Genomic DNA, 23,006 nt, shown 5'->3' with positions numbered 1-23,006 from the left:
TTCCCTCTATCAATTCCTCTAAGATCGAAAAGAATCTTCTGAAAGCACTTATCTACGGGAGAGTTCCAAACTCACCGTCTTGTCCCAGTAATCTCATAATTTTGACAATTTTCCCTCCAAGACCCCATAATATTCATATTATTTTAAATTAATTATATTAGTAATATTTGTATATAATATATATTATATCCCCTCATTTTATTTGATTATATGCAGTTGTTCATGTATAATTATGTATTTATTTGCGATGGCTATATTAACATACATTTTCTTATTACTCTGCTGAAGCATGTGTTTTTAAGATACAATTACTTATTTTCCTAATATCCATCAAAAAAGGAAATGGAGACGGGACTAAAACGAGTCTTATTAATGTTAGGTTGAAGAAAAATTCCGTTAAAGGCCTTACTGGAAAATATCAGAGGATTGAAGTTCTATATTTTGCAAGAGCCGTAACGCTATCTAGCATTTGGCTTTTCTCGACATTTTTTTAGTGTAATAATAAGGCAAAATTAGTATAATTGCTGTAAGTAGCACAATCGGTGCAGTGTTTGATCTTAATTTCTGAAAAAAGATAATTATAAAGCATGCGAAATACAAAGAAACAATAAATGTTAGGTGAAGCATTTTTTTTTACTAATTTTTTTCATGATTAAATTTACACCTCTCAATTTTTTTTTCTTACTCATTTTTATTACAGAAGCAATATCCAGTTACATGTTCGGATTGGTTATTGCCTTAGAAAGAGAGAAAGGCGTGGTCTTCTATTCTTTCCATATCCATTAATAATAAGCATAATAGAAGAGAGGAGGGCGTGGTCTATTTTAAGCGTCTTATACATGAAGGCCAAGCAACATTTACTCCCTAAGATGTCAAATCCTTATGACCCTCATTCACTGATTAAGATTAAGGATTAAGCATAAGGATCGAGATTAATGCTCTAGCAAATAGTAGTTATGAGAGGACAAAACCAAGGATTAAGATTAATGCTCCAGGAATTAGGAGTTACGAGGGAATAAGCAATGGCAGAGAACTCTTTAGCAGTTCTGTCATGTCATTGTTGTTTATCTTTCCAATTGTTATAAGATAAAACTTCATCTAAACACGTCATCTGACGTCAAAAGACTCTTGCGAGTTATCCATATTCCTTGACAAGAAATCAGATTGGAATCGAAGGGAAAAAATGACGAAATATAAGTTTAAAAAAATACAAATCTCCACGCCTTCCTATAAAACAGTAACTGCAATGCTTCGACAATAAATGCTAAAAAATTTAAGTTATTTAAAACTGAGAGAATTAAGAAATGTCACTTTGTATTTGGTCATTAGTGAATAAAAAAGCTAAGCAAATGTTAGAGACAATACTTTCTGGCAGGAAATTATGCGCTCTACCAGTGGAGTGTAGTATTAATGTGGATTTCATTTTTAGTTTTGCTTTTCAGCATCTCTATCCCGTGGGGGAAAAGATATTCCTTCAATTAAATACTGGTCCAGTCAGCAAAGTATAATAAAATTCAGTTAGCTGAAATTGACAACAGTCGATATCTGTTTTATTGCAAAACTGGATAACATATTTCTATACATTTGCTGACTGCTAAAAAGACTCTGCATCTTTTATTATTTATTTCATTGTTTTGCTTGAAAAAAAAATAATAATAAAAAAAGTAACAACTAAATGATTACAATTCAAAGTCTGGTCTCTTAACATCGCAATTGACCAGGTTCTATTTCAACTTTGTTTTATTCAAAACTTTTTTCTATTTAGTTACGTATAATTACTTACATACTTAGTTATGCTTTTAAATTGTCAATAAGTTTAATTTTTAAATTAAATTAATTTTTAAATTAGTAATTAAATTAATTATTTTTAAATTAAATTAAATTAAGTCAGTGTATATCATACACACTGTCACCAGAGACAGGTACATGGGGCAGGAACTTCGGTACTAATACATCAGTTGCCCTCCCCTCCAGAAATAATATCTCGATAGTGGTACGATTCTTCCTGTGACTTTTTACGTTTTCAATGTAATTCTTCTATTTTGGTTTAAACTATCGATACACTATCAACCACAGATATTGAGCGTCACCAGAATCATTCCCTGTGAACATGCTTATGTCTATAAGATATTTCCTGATAAGAGAGTGGTTGATTATTAATAATTCATAATTAATTTTATAATAACTATTATTTATTTGCACAAAATGACTTTCGATATAATCTGTATACGTTAATGAAGAATAAATCTTTCAGAAATTCCAAATAGTTAGAACAAGAAGGAAGAGTGAGAATTTTATCGTTTTTTGAATGATCGTATGAATGTATTTAGCATTTGATAAATACCTGCGGCCTTATGAACAGTAGAAATTGGTAATGACTCTCTTGGTAGAGTAGTTTTTTTAGTTGTCGATAATTCGAGTTTAGCTTCTTCAATAACACTATCGACGTTCTTTCTCGTAGATAGAATTGCTTCTAGTCTATGTTTTACTGCAGCTAAAATCTAAAATAGAATATAAACAGTACATAATATTTAATTAGACATCATTGCAAAAGAACAAGCATACAGGCAAAAGCATAGGTGGACATGTGTCAGCCCCTAGGGGAGCATCATAACTTTCTTAAGGGGGGGGGGGTAAATTTAGGAAAAGTGCAGTGGCCCCAATTATAAAAAAAACAGTACTGGATAGGGGTGTTTCGAGGAATTTTGCGAACTAATCTTAAGACCACCACCTCCCCCAGCGATAAGTAATGACACAAGCAACTGAAACGCGATTGAAAAAAAACAACAAAAAAACATTACCTGGCTTGTAAATATTTGTCTATTAAAAGTGTTACTTTCGTGTGGACTTGAGTATGTTTAGGGACAAGTACAACACCACGCGACACTGTTCCGAAAACATTGGATTATGGATTTAAATACACATTTAGTTAATAGATCTACAGAAAAAAAAAAAAAAAAAAAAAAAAAAAAAAAAAAAAAACAGCAACAACTGAATATTGCATTGTTCTAAAGATTTATAGGAAAATCGCATTATTTCGAGGAAGGCATGAACCCAATCCTCTTACGTACTTGAACGGTAGTACAGGAGGTTTATCATTAGGGTGTTGGGTTCACTTTTGGAACTAGTGTAATATTTCTCCTTTTCACTTACATTTTTTGAGTTTTAAGTAACCTAAGTGTTTATTCTTATGAAAGAATAAAGTGGGATTCACCATTTGTATTTTTTGACTCCCAAATTTAATATTATCTTCGAAACAACTGGTAATACATCTAAGCTGTTTCATTGTTTACAACATGAACCAGAGTCAAAATAAGACATCTTAAGGTTTTTTTTGCTAAAGGATTTGAAGCCTCCTTATCTATTTAATCTATTTCTAAATAACACCAAGACAACTCATACCAGCGCAAAGTAACCTGAGGCCACACTGGGGCAAATCATGTTAATTGCTTGGCTATATTTACCTCAACGGCCACACCAGGCTAGTTCCATACAGCCTTATTCTCTAAGCTGTCTCAGAAGGGCACAATTGCCACTGACTGGAAATCCTTTGTTCGTGTGGACAAGGGTTCAAGCCCTGGCGTCACTGGTTATTTAATTTAGAATTGGGGGTCAGTGACGTGACTCCGTAGCCTCAGCTAGAGGCCACCCAGCTCAATGGCACCTGGAGAAATCTATGGAAGGTAAACAGGAAGGGTGTGCGAACGCACAAGATAGCCGGCTCCCATTGCACTTCAACAAAAGAGAGAATAATGAGGACTTTTTTCCCAAGACAGTGAACCAACAAAACCTATTTGAATATTTCGGCCCTATATCTAAGGGCCGTCTTCAGCAAAGAAAAAAATAAAAAAACAATAAAAAACTTACAATAAAAGTTCTCAGTTAAAAATCCACTTGTTTGTATTTTAAAATAGCCTTGACATCATTACTTCTTAACGAAAAGTTAAGCCAAGACTGAAATAAAATTTTATTTTGATATTTTAAAATATTTTATAATAAAAACAAATTTTATTTGTTTATCCATTAGCACCATTTTGACTAAAACAACTTAATATTTTTCATATAGCTTTAGAGCGCCATTGATAACCAACAACCTCACCTGAAAATAATTTACTCGTTTAAGAAATGCGGCACACCCACAGAGGTGCAATGTCATTACAAGATGCTGTGGAAGTGTGGAATACATTGCTCAACTATATACAAGAATCTGTTTCTCTAGATTCGTTCCGAAAGAAAATATTAGAAAATACCTCATTGAGTAGATTTAGAAGTTGTTCATTTGTTTAGTTTATTTTTGAAGTGATTTCTTTCTTTTACTGTATAAGTGACTTATTTTTTAATTTCCGGTACTGGCCGTTAATAGCCTCTGGCATGTTAGTAGTACGGGGTTATGCATTACCTTGAATGTCCGAAACTGGTTAATGTCGACATTCATTACCTTTGCAATTCAGCTTTTTCAAGCTCAAAATTCAGTCTTATGCAAGCTATGATGGTAAAAGTTTAAGTTAGGTTAGATTAAGTTTTCTGACGTTATATTTGGTCCTAAATATCAGAAATGAGTTAAAAACCTAACCCAAACTAACCTAACCTGTCATCATCATGACTTGCATTAATTAAACTGAAAAAGTTGACTGGCATCGCTGACTAAATCCAAAGAAAATAAAGGTATTACGGACATTCACGGTTACATATGTATTGCTTTATTTTGTTAATAAAACAAGTCAAGTCAGTTAAACTCGAAAGAAAAAGTGTATTTTCAAATATGTAGGTGTTCTCATAAGCATAATTGTTTCCCATACTTTTTTTTTCGAATTCAAAATAAGACGATAATTTTTTATTTATTTTCCAAGGTCAAATTCAAGTTTAACATCAAATTTGAATTTAGAAAAAATCTATGGACGAGTATTTTGTTCCAAACGCAACTCTAATTCATGAATCATCATAATCCAGCAGTTGTATTTTTTTTTTTTTTTTTTTTTTTTGTAGCTCAAAAGCTAATTTAATCACCAGAAAAGGGAAATTAAAATAATATGACAGTCAAAAGCTGACCAGCTCTTAAGAATATAAGCACAGCTTAGTTACCTGAGGGAGGGTCGTGACAGAGGGCTGAGTGACTAGCTTTGTATCCAATAGGAAGTCTCTTAAAGCAGGTTGGGTATGCGTTGCCAAGCAACTGAGGACGGAAGTAACAATTAAGTTGATGCTTAAGTCGTTTGTAAGCCAGCTATCTACGCGGTATAGAAGAAGCACAAGAAAATTTCCTATAATTATAAAATGGAAATTTCAAATGTATCTTACGGGTTCGAAGCACAGGATGAAGCATTGTATCTCTAAATATTGTCATTTGTTAAAGTTTTTTTCTTCAAAATTTTCGGATTTATTTATCCTAGCACTATTTACTTACAATTCTATGGATTTAAATAAATAGCCCCCTTCGCCTATGGATACATTAAAGAACTAACTCAGCCTAAAAAGGAAAAAAGAAGACATATGGGCCTAAGATAAAGTTGATATTACCGAATATACATTGATATTTCTTTTTCAGTCTTTGCTTGCTGGATTAAAAGAAATTTATTAATCCAATTAATAGAGCAAAGAAAAATAAAACTTCAACTCTTTTTTTTTATTTCTTATAGTGGAAACTAAGTAAGAAAAATTTAATAAATTAATATTTTGATAAACAAGGACTTAGCGTTGACAGGTTTTAGACCTTAGATTTACCGAAACGACAAAATTTTCACCAAAAACTCAACAAAAACATTTCCACAAAAATTTGACTGAAATTTCAAACTCGATTAATTCGTTCTATTTCAATTTAATAGGCTTACATAAAGGTTATAATTGAATCAGAAATATATAAGAACCGTTAAAAAAAGAAAAAAAAGATAAGACAGTGAAAAAAAAAATATTTTTGCGAAAATAATAACAAAAATCCATATATATTGGTTTTTATATTTTTGTTCGAATTGTAAATGGAAAAGCACTATGGTCCAATATATTATTTGGATAAAGGTTAGAGCATATTCGAAAAACTGGTTTGGCTATAGGTGAAGATGATATGAAATGCAAAAAATTAAACCGATTCTGAGCTTTTACCAAAAAAAAATCCTTTCTTTAATTGTATAAATTATTTTTTAAAATTGATTATATCCATAATTCTTACTAAAACTGTATTCAAATTGTTTATTATAACTTTGTAAGAAAAATTTAGTTGGTCTTATCTGTAGATCTCTTTAAATTCAGAATGTGACACAAATTCGTCTTTCTTGGCAATATATTTGAAATTAAACGCAAATTTGGATAACTTTAAGTTATTGTTCTACATTACATTATTATTGGTCTTCATTGATAATAAAGTCTTTTTTTCTGCGAAGGAAAGTCTCTAAGAATGTTTTGCAATTAGGAAAGGTCGGTAGCCGGAAAAAGGCGTTAGTAAGAGGGAATTAAGCGACTTTCACACCGCATACGTAATTTTCTATGCTAACTGGTCAATTTAACGTTACGCTGATCAAACCTTTCACACTTAAACAACCCTTTTTGGGCTATGCACAAAACCACAAACACCATTGCCTAATTAGCCTACAAAAAAAAATCAAAAAAAAAAAAAAAATCAAACTGTTCAAAAGTTAAAAACGTGGAATGGAGATGTGGACTCAAGCTCAGGTCAAGAATAAAGGGCTTTATAGGGAAAACTTTAAGAATTTATTTCGAAAATTAATTAATTGATTGTGCAGGAAGTCTATTTTGTTGTAACGTACCATAACACAAGCTTACGTAACGCAAAATAACACAAACGTCTTCAATTATGTTAGCACAAAAGACTCTACGGTGCAGTGCAAAAGGACAGCAAAAACTGCCGCATTTGTATATAAGTAACTTTTAACACTTGTTCCATAAAAAAAAAAGATTTTTTGGCTCACCATGGCAATGGCATTATTGAAAATAAATCAAAATTTAATATAAAAAAGCATTTTCTTTCAACGAAAGCAAAGAGTGACTTCAAAACTTGAAACAAACAAAAATCACTCGTGTTGGAGTGTGAATATCCCTCCCCCTGAGAAGGAGGAGATCCCGTTCTCAACGCCCACTCTTCGAACTAAATTTGACTTTTCGTGCACGGGCAATCGGAAAGGGATAAAAAATATTTTTCATAAAGCCTTAAGAATTGAAGAGCTTATTAATATGCATGTGTTTTTAACAACAAAATCCTAATTTACTTTTTAGAGGCAATCAGTAAATTTAGATTTTCAATTGCCCGTAAACTACATTTGTTAGTCTAATAAATGCTGTTAGTACAGTAAAATAAAAATTTAGCGTAAACAGTGGGGAATTGAGGAGGGAGCAGCCATGTCACGTGCGGAATAACTCCAATTAATTTAAAGTTTCAAAGTCGCCCTTTAATTTTATTAGACTTTTTTTTTAAGAACAACTAATTTCTTAGCTATGGATATTTAACTATAAGCCTTTGATAAATCGCATTTCAATTACATTACGTCAATTTTGACCAATGTTAAGAATAACTTAGGCTTAATCAGTTTAAGCCTTAGATCCATTCCTAAAAGTTTTGTTCCCCTAGCTTAGCAACTTTCCATGATTTTACCATTTACCAGATTTTTATACGAAAAAAAAAAAGGATAAATGATCAACCAATGATGCCTTCAGGAGGCTTTCACTGGCAGCAATTGTGACACTACAAGTGGAAAATTTACAATTCAACCAATATGTCTAATAAGAGGTGAATTAAAATTCAGGGGAAAACCCCAATGAAAGTATAAAACAAAGAAAAGAAACTTCGGTAATCTAATTGGAAACCTCGGTTAGTACACAATAACAAAACAAAAAGAAAATAAGACTTATTTCATTGTTATCAGTGTACTTAAATGATATTTACATTCACTTTCTCTTTAACTGAACTGAAGTCAGTTTAATTGACTTGACTTAAATTTAATCTAAATCTAAACCAGCGGTTCCATTATGTCAATATATATATATATATATATATATATATATATATATATATATATATATATATATATATATATATATATATATATATATATATATATATATATATATATATATATATATATATATATATATATATATATCTGCAATCCTTATTCCCCTATTTGTACATATTATTAACACACTCATCGACAGTAGTTCAGTTGCTTACCAATATCTGGCTCTATTTGAATTTCATCTTCACCTTCTTCTATTAGATCTTCATCATCTTTCCGCTCAACTGGAGCTTCTTCACTGTCTTCCCTCATCATCGACCAAAATTCAAGTTGCTGTTGTAAATTATCACTGACAAAGTTCGAATCCAAATCCAACGAAAAAGGCTCACTTCGAAAATTTAGACTTTCGTAGCCACTACTTTCTGCCGGTGATCTTATATTCATTTCTTGTAAAATATGGGTTAGCTGTTCAACCGCATCTTGGTATAGACCGTCACTTTTTATTTGTATAATAGGATCCTCAAAAAATTCACGATCACTATTCTGCTCTTTTTGACTATCACTATTCGCTTTTTCTTCTTTAGGCAGTGCAACACTCAACTTCCGACGTTTTGGAGTTGCCAAACGTTCTCTTAGCATTTTTTTTGCTTCAGAAATTGTTGGATTTCGCCAGTCATATCTGTAAGTCCAGTACTGGGTCGCCTTTATAGTTCCACAGATTCTTGACCGAGCTTCTAGTAGATAACAATGAAACTGATGTATTTCAGCTTCATCTGGCGGCTTCAACCCGTTAACGGGTGTACTAGTTGCATCTTGATAAAGCTTCCGAGCAATAGAGGGCGTGCTTAAAATAGCGTTGACTATTGTGTCTTTCGTTTTATTTGTGCGGGTTGGACTAGATTCGACTATAGATTCCTTCGTCTCGTCAACCTTTGGGAAAAATCCGATTTTAAAATATAAAGTAAACCAAGATTTAACCAAAAAATTATAAATAATTAAGAAAGTACAAAAAGCATTTTAAGTGAGTTACTCTTACTCGCATTTCACTTGCGTCAAACTAATCATAAAAGCAGTTTAAGGTGTCTTTTTATCGTATTACAACTTACGCATGTAAATCTTTTCGAAATTGACACTATGATTGAAATATATACTTTAAATACATCCCTTCCTAATACAAGTTAAAACTAAGAAAAAGTTATAATAAGAGTTAAAATTTTGTTGGTTTAAAATAAGAATGATTTAGTAACAAGAAAGATATATCGATAAGCAAAAACCTTTCAATCGTCCTCACCGAGTGGTCACCGTTCCATACTTGAAATCCTGAGGTCAGGGGGTTCGACTCCTCGTGTCGCTGTTTATTTGTTTTGGAAGGTCAATTTTGCGCCTCTGTAAAGTTTTTCAATTGGTCAACAGTCATAGAGGAAGGGAAAACTTTTGAAACACAAAAAGGTGCTTTTAATGACCATGATTTCCCAGTATAGGTACCTCAATGAAAATGTAAAAATATTCGAAAAATGCATATCCTTTCATCGTCTTAGTTTGGTGGTAAGATCTACAAGCCACCCCTCCCTTTAAGCATATATCAACGTATAAATAAAAAAATATTTGCGCATTATTCACATTTTTTGTGTTAGTTCGGCTGAAAAAAAATTATGTATTTAAAAGAATCTGAGAACCAATTAAAACTTACTGAGGAGTTTGTTTGATCAATAGTAATAAAAACCCTTACTCCATGGGCGATCGTGGCTCACGATGTCTAATTAAAAACCTTGAGAATAGATTAAAATTTAAATCTACGAACTGCTAAATTTTAACAAATAAAGGCATATTCAACAATCAGCTAAATGTACGCAATAACTCGCTAAATAGTTAAGTTTGTTTATAAATATACATACAAACATATTAAAATACGTTAAACTAACTATATTAGATAGCTCGTTAAAAACGAATGACGTCATAACTTGTTATAATCATCATGGGCGGTAGCTCCAACTTGGTAAATGACGAATATGGCCCATAGTAAGCAAAAAATAGCCTGAATTCCATAAAATGGTGTCAGATCGAAATAAAGTACACTACGTGGCTTATGTCCAGATATACAACATCACAAACCCTATAGTCACTCATCTATTAAGAATTACTGTAGCACAGTGACTATAGGACCCTCTTCATGACAAGGAGATTGAATCTATAGTAGTATAGAACTCTGTAGTAATGATTACGTACTTCATTGGGTCTATCACTATAAATTCGAACTTTACAGTTAACTTGATATGGATGGAGTCAGCTGTAAAATAGGAGATTGATTGTTTTTCTATTTTTAACAATTTTTACTTTAATAAATAAACATTATCAAAACTTTAAGGAATAAATATCAGTATATGTACATTAAACTGACAATTCACTGTCATTTTTTCCCTTTTTTTTAGTAAAGTGTAAATTATGTTTTGGTCTTGTCAATTTTGGGGTTGTCAAGGTATGGGGGTTGTCAGCCCTACTTATGTTCAGTTCGATCGTTTTTTGACTGGTTATTTATTGTAATTTCTGTCTGTTCTGGGTTTCATTTATTTATTGATGATGGTATGTGATAGTTTTACACTTGAAAGATTATTTGAGCTTATATCTACTCATTTTTGGCTTAGTAAAGCTCTTTACTCTTCTTTGAAAGATTTGGTTTGTGGATAAAAGCTTTTTTTAAAAAATAATTTTTATAGTAAAGAGCAAGCTTAAACCATAGTAACTGGAATATTAAATTAAAATACAATTTTGGACAAAAACTAAATCACCATATGTATAATTTTACAACACACTTATCTTTTAACAAGATAATATAACACAATGAAGACTAGTCAACATAATGTTGTGCTTACAGCGGCAGCTGCAACCTAATAAGAGACGTCAACTGGAATATTAAATTAAAATACAATTTTGGACAAAAACTAAATCACCATATGTATAGTTTTACAACACACTTATCTTTTAACAAGATAATATAACACAATGAAGACTAGTCAACATAATGTTGTGCTTACAGCGGCAGCTGCAACCTAATAAGAGACGTCAACATCAACTTTTTCTTTCTTCAACTTAAAAAATACGAAAACAATATTAAGCCCCAACAGTGAGCAGAGCTCGTAAGGCTGGGACAGTGCAAAAATATAGAAAAAAACATCAACATCTCATCGTAATAATGATTCCAAAATTTAACACGGCAAACGACAAACAAAATAGAAAAAAAACTTATAAAAGAGAAGTAACAAGGATAAGTAAATAAATAAATATCGGGCAGGAGGGGCGTGGGAGGCCATCCCAGACACGGACACAAAAACAAAACACACAAATAAGAAGATCAAATAATTTAATTTTCCATCACCAATGGTGAATAATCAAAAATTTAGCAAACAATCTTTAATATTTGCTTTTTTAAATTTAGTTGAGATTTTTGGGATGGATCAAACAGAATTTTATCATTCAGCTTATAATTGTTAGCAATGAAGGGTATTTGGTACCTAATCGAAAACCTTGGCCTTTCAGAACTTACAAAAGGAATTCGGTACATCGCAGACCTCCGACAATCCGAACGAGGAAGTAAAATCAACAGAGATTTGTCATAGAAATAATTTTTAGAATTTTGGATTTGAAAATGCCATATGGAAGTATTTAATACTCGTATATCATTTAAATATAACAAATTTAAGAAGAGGAATAATGTTTTAGTTTCCGAAACATTTTCAAGACTTGAAACATTTTCAAGTCACATAGTAACAATATAATAGTCCGAAATCCCAAAAATGGCTTCACATCGAAAAGCAATGTCCCTCATTAGAACCGCCTTGGCAGAAATCCTAATCAAGGGAACCTACATCCGGGCAAAGATTTGGGATTAAAACGCAATTTTTTTAAAGAGATCTATAGATAGATGTAAATAAAAGTATTATACATGAATCAAAAAATATTAGCAACACAGAAAGTACAGCATAACCCAGCAGAATTGTAAAGTTTAGAAAAAGCTAAATCTATTTTATGGCAGACTCCAAAACCAAATCTATATGACTTTGGAGATTAGTTGATGGTTTGGTTAATGATAAAAGAAAACTTAATGAAGTGTAACAGAGATTATTTTAGTTGAAGAAACAGAAAATAATAGTTGTAAGTCGAATCGGAATCAGGAATCGTGACACAGTCTCGAAATCAGGAATCGTAACAATCTCGTAAAATCAGGAATCGGGACAAGGAAAAAATAGCAGCGAAAGAAGTAGTGTTGCCCCGCAACATATCTACAAGCGGTATAGACAGCGCGGTGGGACTCAGACTAACTACAAAAATCATTACAAGTAGGACTTTATTTTATTATAAATCGTATAGCATCTACATAATTTGGAAATTAGTTTACAGTTTATCGAACAAGGAATATAAATTTTCATATTCTTGAATCTTTTCCACTGTAGAATTCAGCTTTCACTAAAAAAGACATTAAATTTTTTATTTTCGTTTTTTACATAGAACTACTGTTTGAGCTCTCTGAGAATGAATAATCACATTTTTGTGCATTGATTTTCAATGCAACAATAGCAGCTCATTCTATAAAAGAGATTGATCACTATTACTTGACTGCATGCTTTTCTCGTTTTTTTTTATACTCTTTATTAGACACTAGATTTATGTTCTATGTTTTATATTTTTTGATTTGTCCTTTTTTTTAGTTACGAAAAACCTGTTTCCTCAATCGAACAACGAAGCCATGGTAAATAATCATTCTCCTTTCACTAGTTCTTTCCAGAATATTACAGGGATTTTCTACTTTTTCGAAAAAAACAAACAACAAAATACATGTTTTCAATAATAAGCAAAGATGCTTAAACTTTCCATATGGTTTGAGAGCGAGAGAGCGAGAGTGAGAGAGAGAGAGAGCGAGAGAGAGAGAGAGAGAGAGAGAGAGAGAGAGAGAGAGAGAGAGAGAGAGAGAGAGAGAGAGAGAGAGAGAGAGGAAACCTCGAGCCTTTGATCCTCTATTGTGCCCCTTACTAAAAATGCAGGAAAATGGCTTAAACACAAAACATAACTAACTTAATTGCCACTTTTGAAGAAAAGCTTAATTACAGGAAAACAAATACGCAAATGAGATCTTTCCATGACCTTAATTCCTTCATAAATACCTAAATAGAGGGAGGGGGATCTCTGACATTGATTTTAAGAATCTTCCAAGAGCTGTGGTCTTTCATCTTCCAAATCTTCCTATTTTCAAGTTTCATCTTCCGAATTTTTGCTATCTTGCATTCTTTGCTTTTATGTCTAAACTCTCCTTTATTACACCAGTTTTTTTTATTTGTTTGATATTAAACTCAAAAGCGCATAGCACTGTTAAGCTTCTTGCCAAGCTGAATTTTAGTTTCTTCTGTAAAAAGACTTTATCAAACCTAAACGTTCAAAAATGTCTAAAATGATTTTTGCAATAAAATGAGCATAAAGAAAAGAACCAGAAAAGCGAATAAATCGAAAAGAGCATAGCATTGTTCAGCTTCGACCCAAGTTGAGCTTTAGTTTCAGATGTAATAAAGACTTTATTAAAATTGAACGTTCAAAAATGCCTAAAAATGATTTTTGCAAGACAATGCGGCTTCCCAGCATAGATAGAACGTAAGGTTCGATGCTAACATTTTAGCATGTCACCAAGTTATGCAACCGCGATTGTTGATGTAACTCACAAAATTATGGGTAATTAAAAACTAGACAAATCCGTAGTTGCATAAAAATCTGTGTTTTAAACCCTACCAACAAAAGTATCTTTTTGATTTTAGGGTTGACTATCAGAAGGTTTGCGTTCAAACAACCTTCACTGTTAGATATAAAACCATTGTCTTTTGGAATAACATTTTAATCAAAGGGTAGAAATGTCGCAGTTGATTTATGCAGATATCCCTGACGAACCAGGTAGAAACACAACGGAAGATGAAGCTAATTCAAAAGTTCAAGGACATTCGGATGGTACCACAGTAATCGCATCAGAAAATCAAAAAGATGGTAACGTTGGTGAAGATCAGTCTAACAAAGGATCGTCGGCTCAGGAGAAAGGAGACACTAGAGATGGCAGACACGTCAGAGCATACTCAAAAGCAAGAAATTCTCCATCAGGGCGTGGTGGGCCAGCAAATCGCTACAGGCGAAGATATACGTATAGTTATAATCCTGAAATGCAATACTTCCCGGTGGTCTTACCAGATATATATCAATTCAGTCCCCATACATTACAGTCTCAAGCAGGTCATCCGGGAAGGAAACAAAGATTTGGATGGATACCAGGGCAAGGTAGACCCAATATAAGGTACAATAGCCACCAAGGATATTATGAAAGCTTGGGAGTAGAGAATGGCTGGATACCAGAACAAGTTAATTACAATGGAAAGTACAATAGGGACTGGCGATGTAATGGAATCTGGAAACGAGGACGTTGCTGGATACCAGTGGAAAGTAACTACAATAGAGGTTACAATGAAAGCATTCGGCGCTGCGAAAGCAGGGAAGACTGGATTCCGGCTTTAAATAATTACAATAGAAAGTACAATAAGAACCAACGACAAAAAGGAAGCAATTGGCCAAACTTCAGAGAAAAAAGGGGGTGGTATTTTAGACACAACGATAATCGAAGGAACAACTATGAAAGAGCTCCAGAACGTAAAGAAAACACGCCTATAAGGAAACTCAAAGATTGTTTCGAATGTTGTTGTTGTTGCTCCAATTGTTGTAACATCGAACGTTGCTCCAAACAGCAACCCAAAGATCCGCAAATGTTGGACAGAGAAAACAAAAAGTCTAGACAGTCGTACGGTAGAAATTACAGACAACACAACACATTTAGAGACAATTACAAACACGAAGAAAGTTATTATGACGGAGGTAAACACAAAGTCTTTAAAGCTAGAAAAGGCTAGCTAGGAAATAGTCTATTTTCCTAGTCAAGATTGTTCTGCTTAGAAACCATGTACAGCGGTTCAAGAGCGTTTCTTTTTCTGGAAAACCGCTGGTAATTTTACAAACTTCACTGGAATTTCTCTGCCCGCTTCAGGATTCCCGTACCCAGGAAAAATCTCGAATGTGAAAGAGGTAGTGTTGCCCATCAGCACAACTACAAGTGCTATAGACACTGCAGCTGCAGAAGAATTATAAAATTTAGAAGGAGTTGAATTCTTTTTTTTTTTTTTTACAAACCGTACAACAACATTAACATAATTTTGAAAATTAGTTGTCGGTTTAATAAAAACAGATTGGTTTCGGTTTGAAAAAAAAAATAATGAAATAAAACTCCAGAAGAAGTTTTTTCAACTAAATCAACTTCAAACAAGTATCAAATGGGACGATGAGCTGGAACCAGAATCAGTAATGTTATGATTGTAGTTTTTCGACAACCGGAATCGAAATGATAATGCGAATAAAAAACATTAATTTTTAATGTATAGCATCAAAACATATTGTAATACTTGTATAGTGTATTTTGTGGGTAATAAACACATTGTTATGATTATTATTATAGTACCAGCATGGCACGCGGCAGGCTTCTATATATGGATTCTCATTGTCCCTTGAGTTCTAACCGCAGATCTACTTACTATTACTATTTCATTATTTAACAATTCTTGTTTGTTTGCTTTTGTATTACTAGAGGTTTATATTACCTTTGAAATATGCGATTTTGCGACAAGACTACAGCTATTACTTGGACCAAAAGGACAAGATACAAGATTTGGTTATTAACAATTCTTGTTTGTTTGCTTTTGCATTACTAGAGGTTTATATTACCTTTGAAATATGCGATTTTGCGATAAGACTACAGCTATTACTAGGACCAAAAGGACAAGATACAAGATTTGGTTTTTATCAGTTCTTGTTTGTTTGTTTTTGTATTACTAGAGGTTTATATTTCCTTTGAAATATGCGATTTTGCGACAAGACTACAGCTATTACTTGGACCAAAAGGACAAGATACAAGATTTGGTTATTAACCATTCTTGTTTGTTTGTTTTTGTATTACTAGAGGTTTATATTTCCTTTGAAATATGCGATTTTGCGACAAGACTACAGCTATTACTTGGACCAAAAGGACAAGATACAAGATTTGGTTATTAACAATTCTTGTTTGTTTGTTTTTGTATTACTAGAGGTTTATATTTCCTTTGAAATATGCGATTTTGCGACAAGACTACAGCTATTACTTGGACCAAAAGGACAAGATACAAGATTTGGTTATTAACAATTCTTGTTTGTTTGTTTTTGTATTACTAGAGGTTTATATTTCCTTTGAAATATGCGATTTTGCGACAAGACTACAGCTATTACTTGGACCAAAAGGACAAGATACAAGACTTGGTTATTAACAATTCTTGTTTGTTTGTTTTTGTATTACTAGAGGTTTATATTTCCTTTGAAATATGCGATTTTTCGACAAGACTACAGCTATTACTTGGACCAAAAGGACAAGATACAAGATTTGGTTATTAACAATTCTTGTTCGTTTGTTTTTGTATTACTAGAGGTTTATATTTCCTTTGAAATATACGATTTTGCGACAAGACTACAGCTATTACTTGGACCAAAAGGACAAGATACAAGATTTGGTTATTAACAATTCTTGTTTGTTTGTTTTTGTATTACTAGAGGTTTATATTTCCTTTGAAATATGCGATTTTGCGACAAGACTACAGCTATTACTTGGACCAAAAGGACAAGATACAAGATTTGGTTATTAACAATTCTTGTTTGTTTGTTTTTGTATTACTAGAGGTTTATATTTCCTTTGAAATATGCGATTTTGCGACAAGACTACAGCTATTACTTGGACCAAAAGGACAAGATACAAGATTTGGTTATTAACAATTCTTGTTCGTTTGTTTTTGTATTACTAGAGGTTTATATTTCCTTTGAAATATGCGATTTTGCGACAAGACTACAGCTATTACTTGGACCAAAAGGACAAGATACAAGATTTGGTTATTAACAATTCTTGTTTGTTTGTTTTTGTATTACTAGAGGTTTATATTTCCTTTGAAATATGCGATTTTGCGACAAGACTACAGCTATTACTTGGACCAAAAGGACAAGATACAAGATTTGGTTATTAACAATTCTTGTTTGTTTGTTTTTGTATTACTAGAGGTTTATATTTCCTTTGAAATATGCGATTTTGCGACAAGACTACAGCTATTACTTGGACCAAAAGGACAAGATACAAGATTTGGTTATTAACAATTCTTGTTTGTTTGTTTTTGTATTACTAGAGGTTTATATTTCCTTTGAAATATGCGATTTTGCGACAAGACTACAGCTATTACTTGGACCAAAAGGACAAGATACAAGATTTGGTTATTAACAATTCTTGTTTGTTTGTTTTTGTATTACTAGAGGTTTATATTTCCTTTGAAATATGCGATTTTGCGACAAGACTACAGCTATTACTTGGACCAAAAGGACAAGATACAAGATTTGGTTATTAACAATTCTTGTTTGTTTGTTTTTGTATTACTAGAGGTTTATATTTCCTTTGAAATATGCGATTTTGCGACAAGACTACAGCTATTACTTGGACCAAAAGGACAAGATACAAGATTTGGTTATTAACAATTCTTGTTTGTTTGTTTTTGTATTACTAGAGGTTTATATTTCCTTTGAAATATGCGATTTTGCGACAAGACTACAGCTATTACTTGGACCAAAAGGACAAGATACAAGATTTGGTTATTAACAATTCTTGTTTGTTTGTTTTTGTATTACTAGAGGTTTATATTTCCTTTGAAATATGCGATTTTGCGACAAGACTACAGCTATTACTTGGACCAAAAGGACAAGATACAAGATTTGGTTATTAACAATTCTTGTTTGTTTGTTTTTGTATTACTAGAGGTTTATATTTCCTTTGAAATATGCGATTTTGCGACAAGACTACAGCTATTACTTGGACCAAAAGGACAAGATACAAGATTTGGTTATTAACAATTCTTGTTTGTTTGTTTTTGTATTACTAGAGGTTTATATTTCCTTTGAAATATGCGATTTTGCGACAAGACTACAGCTATTACTTGGACCAAAAGGACAAGATACAAGATTTGGTTATTAACAATTCTTGTTTGTTTGTTTTTGTATTACTAGAGGTTTATATTTCCTTTGAAATATGCGATTTTGCGACAAGACTACAGCTATTACTTGGACCAAAAGGACAAGATACAAGATTTGGTTATTAACAATTCTTGTTTGTTTGTTTTTGTATTACTAGAGGTTTATATTTCCTTTGAAATATGCGATTTTGCGACAAGACTACAGCTATTACTTGGACCAAAAGGACAAGATACAAGATTTGGTTATTAACAATTCTTGTGTTTGTTTTTGTATTACTAGAGGTTTATATTTCCTTTGAAATATGCGATTTTTCGACAAGACTACAGCTATTACTTGGACCAAAAGGACAAGATACAAGATTTGGTTATTAACAATTCTTGTGTTTGTTTTTGTATTACTAGAGGTTTATATTTCCTTTGAAATATGCGATTTTCGACAAGACTACAGCTATTACTTGGACCAAAAGGACAAGATACAAGATTTGGTTATTAACAATTCTTGTTGTTTGTTTTTGTATTACTAGAGGTTTATATTTCCTTTGAAATATGCGATTTTGCGACAAGACTACAGCTATTACTTGGACCAAAAGGACAAGATACAAGATTTGGTTATTAACAATTCTTGTTTGTTTGTTTTTGTATTACTAGAGGTTTATATTTCCTTTGAAATATGCGATTTTGCGACAAGACTACAGCTATTACTTGGACCAAAAGGACAAGATACAAGATTTGGTTATTAACAATTCTTGTTTGTTTGTTTTTGTATTACTAGAGGTTTATATTTCCTTTGAAATATGCGATTTTGCGACAAGACTACAGCTATTACTTGGACCAAAAGGACAAGATACAAGATTTGGTTATTAACAATTCTTGTTTGTTTGTTTTTGTATTACTAGAGGTTTATATTTCCTTTGAAATATGCGATTTTGCGACAAGACTACAGCTATTACTTGGACCAAAAGGACAAGATACAAGATTTGGTTATTAACAATTCTTGTTGTTTGTTTTTGTATTACTAGAGGTTTATATTTCCTTTGAAATATGCGATTTTGCGACAAGACTACAGCTATTACTTGGACCAAAAGGACAAGATACAAGATTTGGTTATTAACAATTCTTGTTTGTTTGTTTTTGTATTACTAGAGGTTTATATTTCCTTTGAAATATGCGATTTTGCGACAAGACTACAGCTATTACTTGGACCAAAAGGACAAGATACAAGATTTGGTTTTAACAATTCTTGTTTGTTTGTTTTTGTATTACTAGAGGTTTATATTTCCTTTGAAATATGCGATTTTGCGACAAGACTACAGCTATTACTAGGACCAAAAGGACAAGATACAAGATTTGGTTTTTAACAATTCTTGTTTGTTTGTTTTTGTATTACTAGAGGTTTATATTTCCTTTGAAATATGCGATTTTGCGACAAGACTACAGCTATTACTTGGACCAAAAGGACAAGATACAAGATTTGGTTATTAACAATTCTTGTTTGTTTGTTTTTGTATTACTAGAGGTTTATATTTCCTTTGAAATATGCGATTTTGCGACAAGACTACAGCTATTACTTGGACCAAAAGGACAAGATACAAGATTTGGTTATTAACAATTCTTGTTTGTTTGTTTTTGTATTACTAGAGGTTTATATTTCCTTTGAAATATGCGATTTTGCGACAAGACTACAGCTATTACTTGGACCAAAAGGACAAGATACAAGATTTGGTTATTAACAATTCTTGTTTGTTTGTTTTTGTATTACTAGAGGTTTATATTTCCTTTGAAATATGCGATTTTGCGACAAGACTACAGCTATTACTTGGACCAAAAGGACAAGATACAAGATTTGGTTTTAACAATTCTTGTTTGTTTGTTTTTGTATTACTAGAGGTTTATATTTCCTTTGAAATATGCGATTTTGCGACAAGACTACAGCTATTACTAGGACCAAAAGGACAAGATACAAGATTTGGTTTTAACAATTCTTGTTTGTTTGTTTTTGTATTACTAGAGGTTTATATTTCCTTTGAAATATGCGATTTTGCGACAAGACTACAGCTATTACTTGGACCAAAAGGACAAGATACAAGATTTGGTTATTAACAATTCTTGTTTGTTTGTTTTTGTATTACTAGAGGTTTATATTTCCTTTGAAATATGCGATTTTGCGACAAGACTACAGCTATTACTTGGACCAAAAGGACAAGATACAAGATTTGGTTTTAACAATTCTTGTTTGTTTGTTTTTGTATTACTAGAGGTTTATATTTCCTTTGAAATATGCGATTTTGCGACAAGACTACAGCTATTACTTGGACCAAAAGGACAAGATACAAGATTTGGTTGTTAACAATTCTTGTTCGTTTGTTTTTGTATTACTAGAGGTTTATATTTCCTTTGAAATATGCGATTTTGCGACAAGACTACAGCTATTACTTGGACCAAAAGGACAAGATACAAGATTTGGTTATTAACAATTCTTGTTTGTTTGTTTTTGTATTACTAGAGGTTTATATTTCCTTTGAAATATGCGATTTTGCGACAAGACTACAGCTATTACTAGGACCAAAAGGACAAGATACAAGATTTGGTTTTTAACAATTCTTGTTTGTTTGTTTTTGTATTACTAGAGGTTTATATTTCCTTTGAAATATGCGATTTTTCGACAAGACTACAGCTATTACTAGGACCAAAAGGACAAGATACAAGATTTGGTTTTTAACAATTCTTGTTTGTTTGTTTTTGTATTACTAGAGGTTTATATTTCCTTTGAAATATGCGATTTTGCGACAAGACTACAGCTATTACTTGGACCAAAAGGACAAGATACAAGATTTGGTTATTAACAATTCTTGTTTGTTTGTTTTTGTATTACTAGAGGTTTATATTTCCTTTGAAATATGCGATTTTGCGACAAGACTACAGCTATTACTTGGACCAAAAGGACAAGATACAAGATTTGGTTATTAACAATTCTTGTTTGTTTGTTTTTGTATTACTAGAGGTTTATATTTCCTTTGAAATATGCGATTTTGCGACAAGACTACAGCTATTACTTGGACCAAAAGGACAAGATACAAGATTTGGTTATTAACAATTCTTGTTTGTTTGTTTTTGTATTACTAGAGGTTTATATTTCCTTTGAAATATGCGATTTTGCGACAAGACTACAGCTATTACTAGGACCAAAAGGACAAGATACAAGATTTGGTTTTAACAATTCTTGTTTGTTTGTTTTTGTATTACTAGAGGTTTATATTTCCTTTGAAATATGCGATTTTGCGACAAGACTACAGCTATTACTAGGACCAAAAGGACAAGATACAAGATTTGGTTTTTAACAATTCTTGTTTGTTTGTTTTTGTATTACTAGAGGTTTATATTTCCTTTGAAATATGCGATTTTGCGACAAGACTACAGCTATTACTTGGACCAAAAGGACAAGATACAAGATTTGGTTATTAACAATTCTTGTTTGTTTGTTTTTGTATTACTAGAGGTTTATATTTCCTTTGAAATATGCGATTTTGCGACAAGACTACAGCTATTACTTGGACCAAAAGGACAAGATACAAGATTTGGTTTTTAACAATTCTTGTTTGTTTGTTTTTGTATTACTAGAGGTTTATATTTCCTTTGAAATATGCGATTTTGCGACAAGACTACAGCTATTACTTGGACCAAAAGGACAAGATACAAGATTTGGTTTTTAATAATTCTTGTTTGTTTGTTTTTGTATTACTAGAGGTTTATATTTCCTTTGAAATATGCGACTTTGCGACAAGACTACAGCTATTACTTGGACCAAAAGGACAAGATACAAGATTTGGTTATTAACAATTCTTGTTTGTTTGTTTTTGTATTACTAGAGGTTTATATTTCCTTTGAAATATGCGATTTTGCGACAAGACTACAGCTATTACTTGGACCAAAAGGACAAGATACAAGATTTGGTTATTAACAATTCTTGTTTGTTTGTTTTTGTATTACTAGAGGTTTATATTTCCTTTGAAATATGCGATTTTGCGACAAGACTACAGCTATTACTTGGACCAAAAGGACAAGATACAAGATTTGGTTATTAACAATTCTTGTTTGTTTGTTTTTGTATTACTAGAGGTTTATATTTCCTTTGAAATATGCGATTTTGCGACAAGACTACAGCTATTACTTGGACCAAAAGGACAAGATACAAGATTTGGTTATTAACAATTCTTGTTCGTTTGTTTTTGTATTACTAGAGGTTTATATTTCCTTTGAAATATGCGATTTTGCGACAAGACTACAGCTATTACTTGGACCAAAAGGACAAGATACAAGATTTGGTTATTAACAATTCTTGTTTGTTTGTTTTTGTATTACTAGAGGTTTATATTTCCTTTGAAATATGCGATTTTGCGACAAGACTACAGCTATTACTTGGACCAAAAGGACAAGATACAAGATTTGGTTATTAACAATTCTTGTTTGTTTGTTTTTGTATTACTAGAGGTTTATATTTCCTTTGAAATATGCGATTTTGCGACAAGACTACAGCTATTGCTTGGACCAAAAGGACAAGATACAAGATTTGGTTATTAACAATTCTTGTGTTTGTTTTTGTATTACTAGAGGTTTATATTTCCTTTGAAATATGCGATTTTTCGACAAGACTACAGCTATTACTTGGACCAAAAGGACAAGATACAAGATTTGGTTATTAACAATTCTTGTTTGTTTGTTTTTGTATTACTAGAGGTTTATATTTCCTTTGAAATATGCGATTTTGCGACAAGACTACAGCTATTACTTGGACCAAAAGGACAAGATACAAGATTTGGTTATTAACAATTCTTGTTTGTTTGTTTTTGTATTACTAGAGGTTTATATTTCCTTTGAAATATGCGATTTTGCGACAAGACTACAGCTATTACTTGGACCAAAAGGACAAGATACAAGATTTGGT

The 23,006-nt window shown here is 32.0% G+C and overlaps 1 protein-coding gene across 7 annotated transcripts in view; it reads right to left on the bottom strand.

The window, feature by feature from the left end:
- Positions 1-23,006, bottom strand: part of LOC136037581 (FHF complex subunit HOOK-interacting protein 1B-like) — a 90,979-nt gene that overhangs the window by 11,716 nt on the left and 56,257 nt on the right. For all 7 annotated transcript variants that reach the window (XM_065720333.1, XM_065720310.1, XM_065720304.1 and 4 more), the window contains 3 exons: positions 8,177-8,891; positions 5,083-5,261; positions 2,345-2,501 (listed from right to left, as the gene is read on the bottom strand). In XM_065720333.1, the coding sequence (XP_065576405.1) occupies positions 2,345-2,501; positions 5,083-5,261; positions 8,177-8,891 (1,051 nt within the window). The remainder of the gene's footprint in view (positions 1-2,344; positions 2,502-5,082; positions 5,262-8,176; positions 8,892-23,006) is intronic.

Source organism: Artemia franciscana, chromosome 2 (assembly GCF_032884065.1).
Source record: "Artemia franciscana chromosome 2, ASM3288406v1, whole genome shotgun sequence".
Taxonomy (NCBI): Eukaryota; Metazoa; Arthropoda; class Branchiopoda; order Anostraca; family Artemiidae; genus Artemia; species Artemia franciscana.
This window is presented reverse-complemented; position numbering and strand designations above follow the sequence as displayed.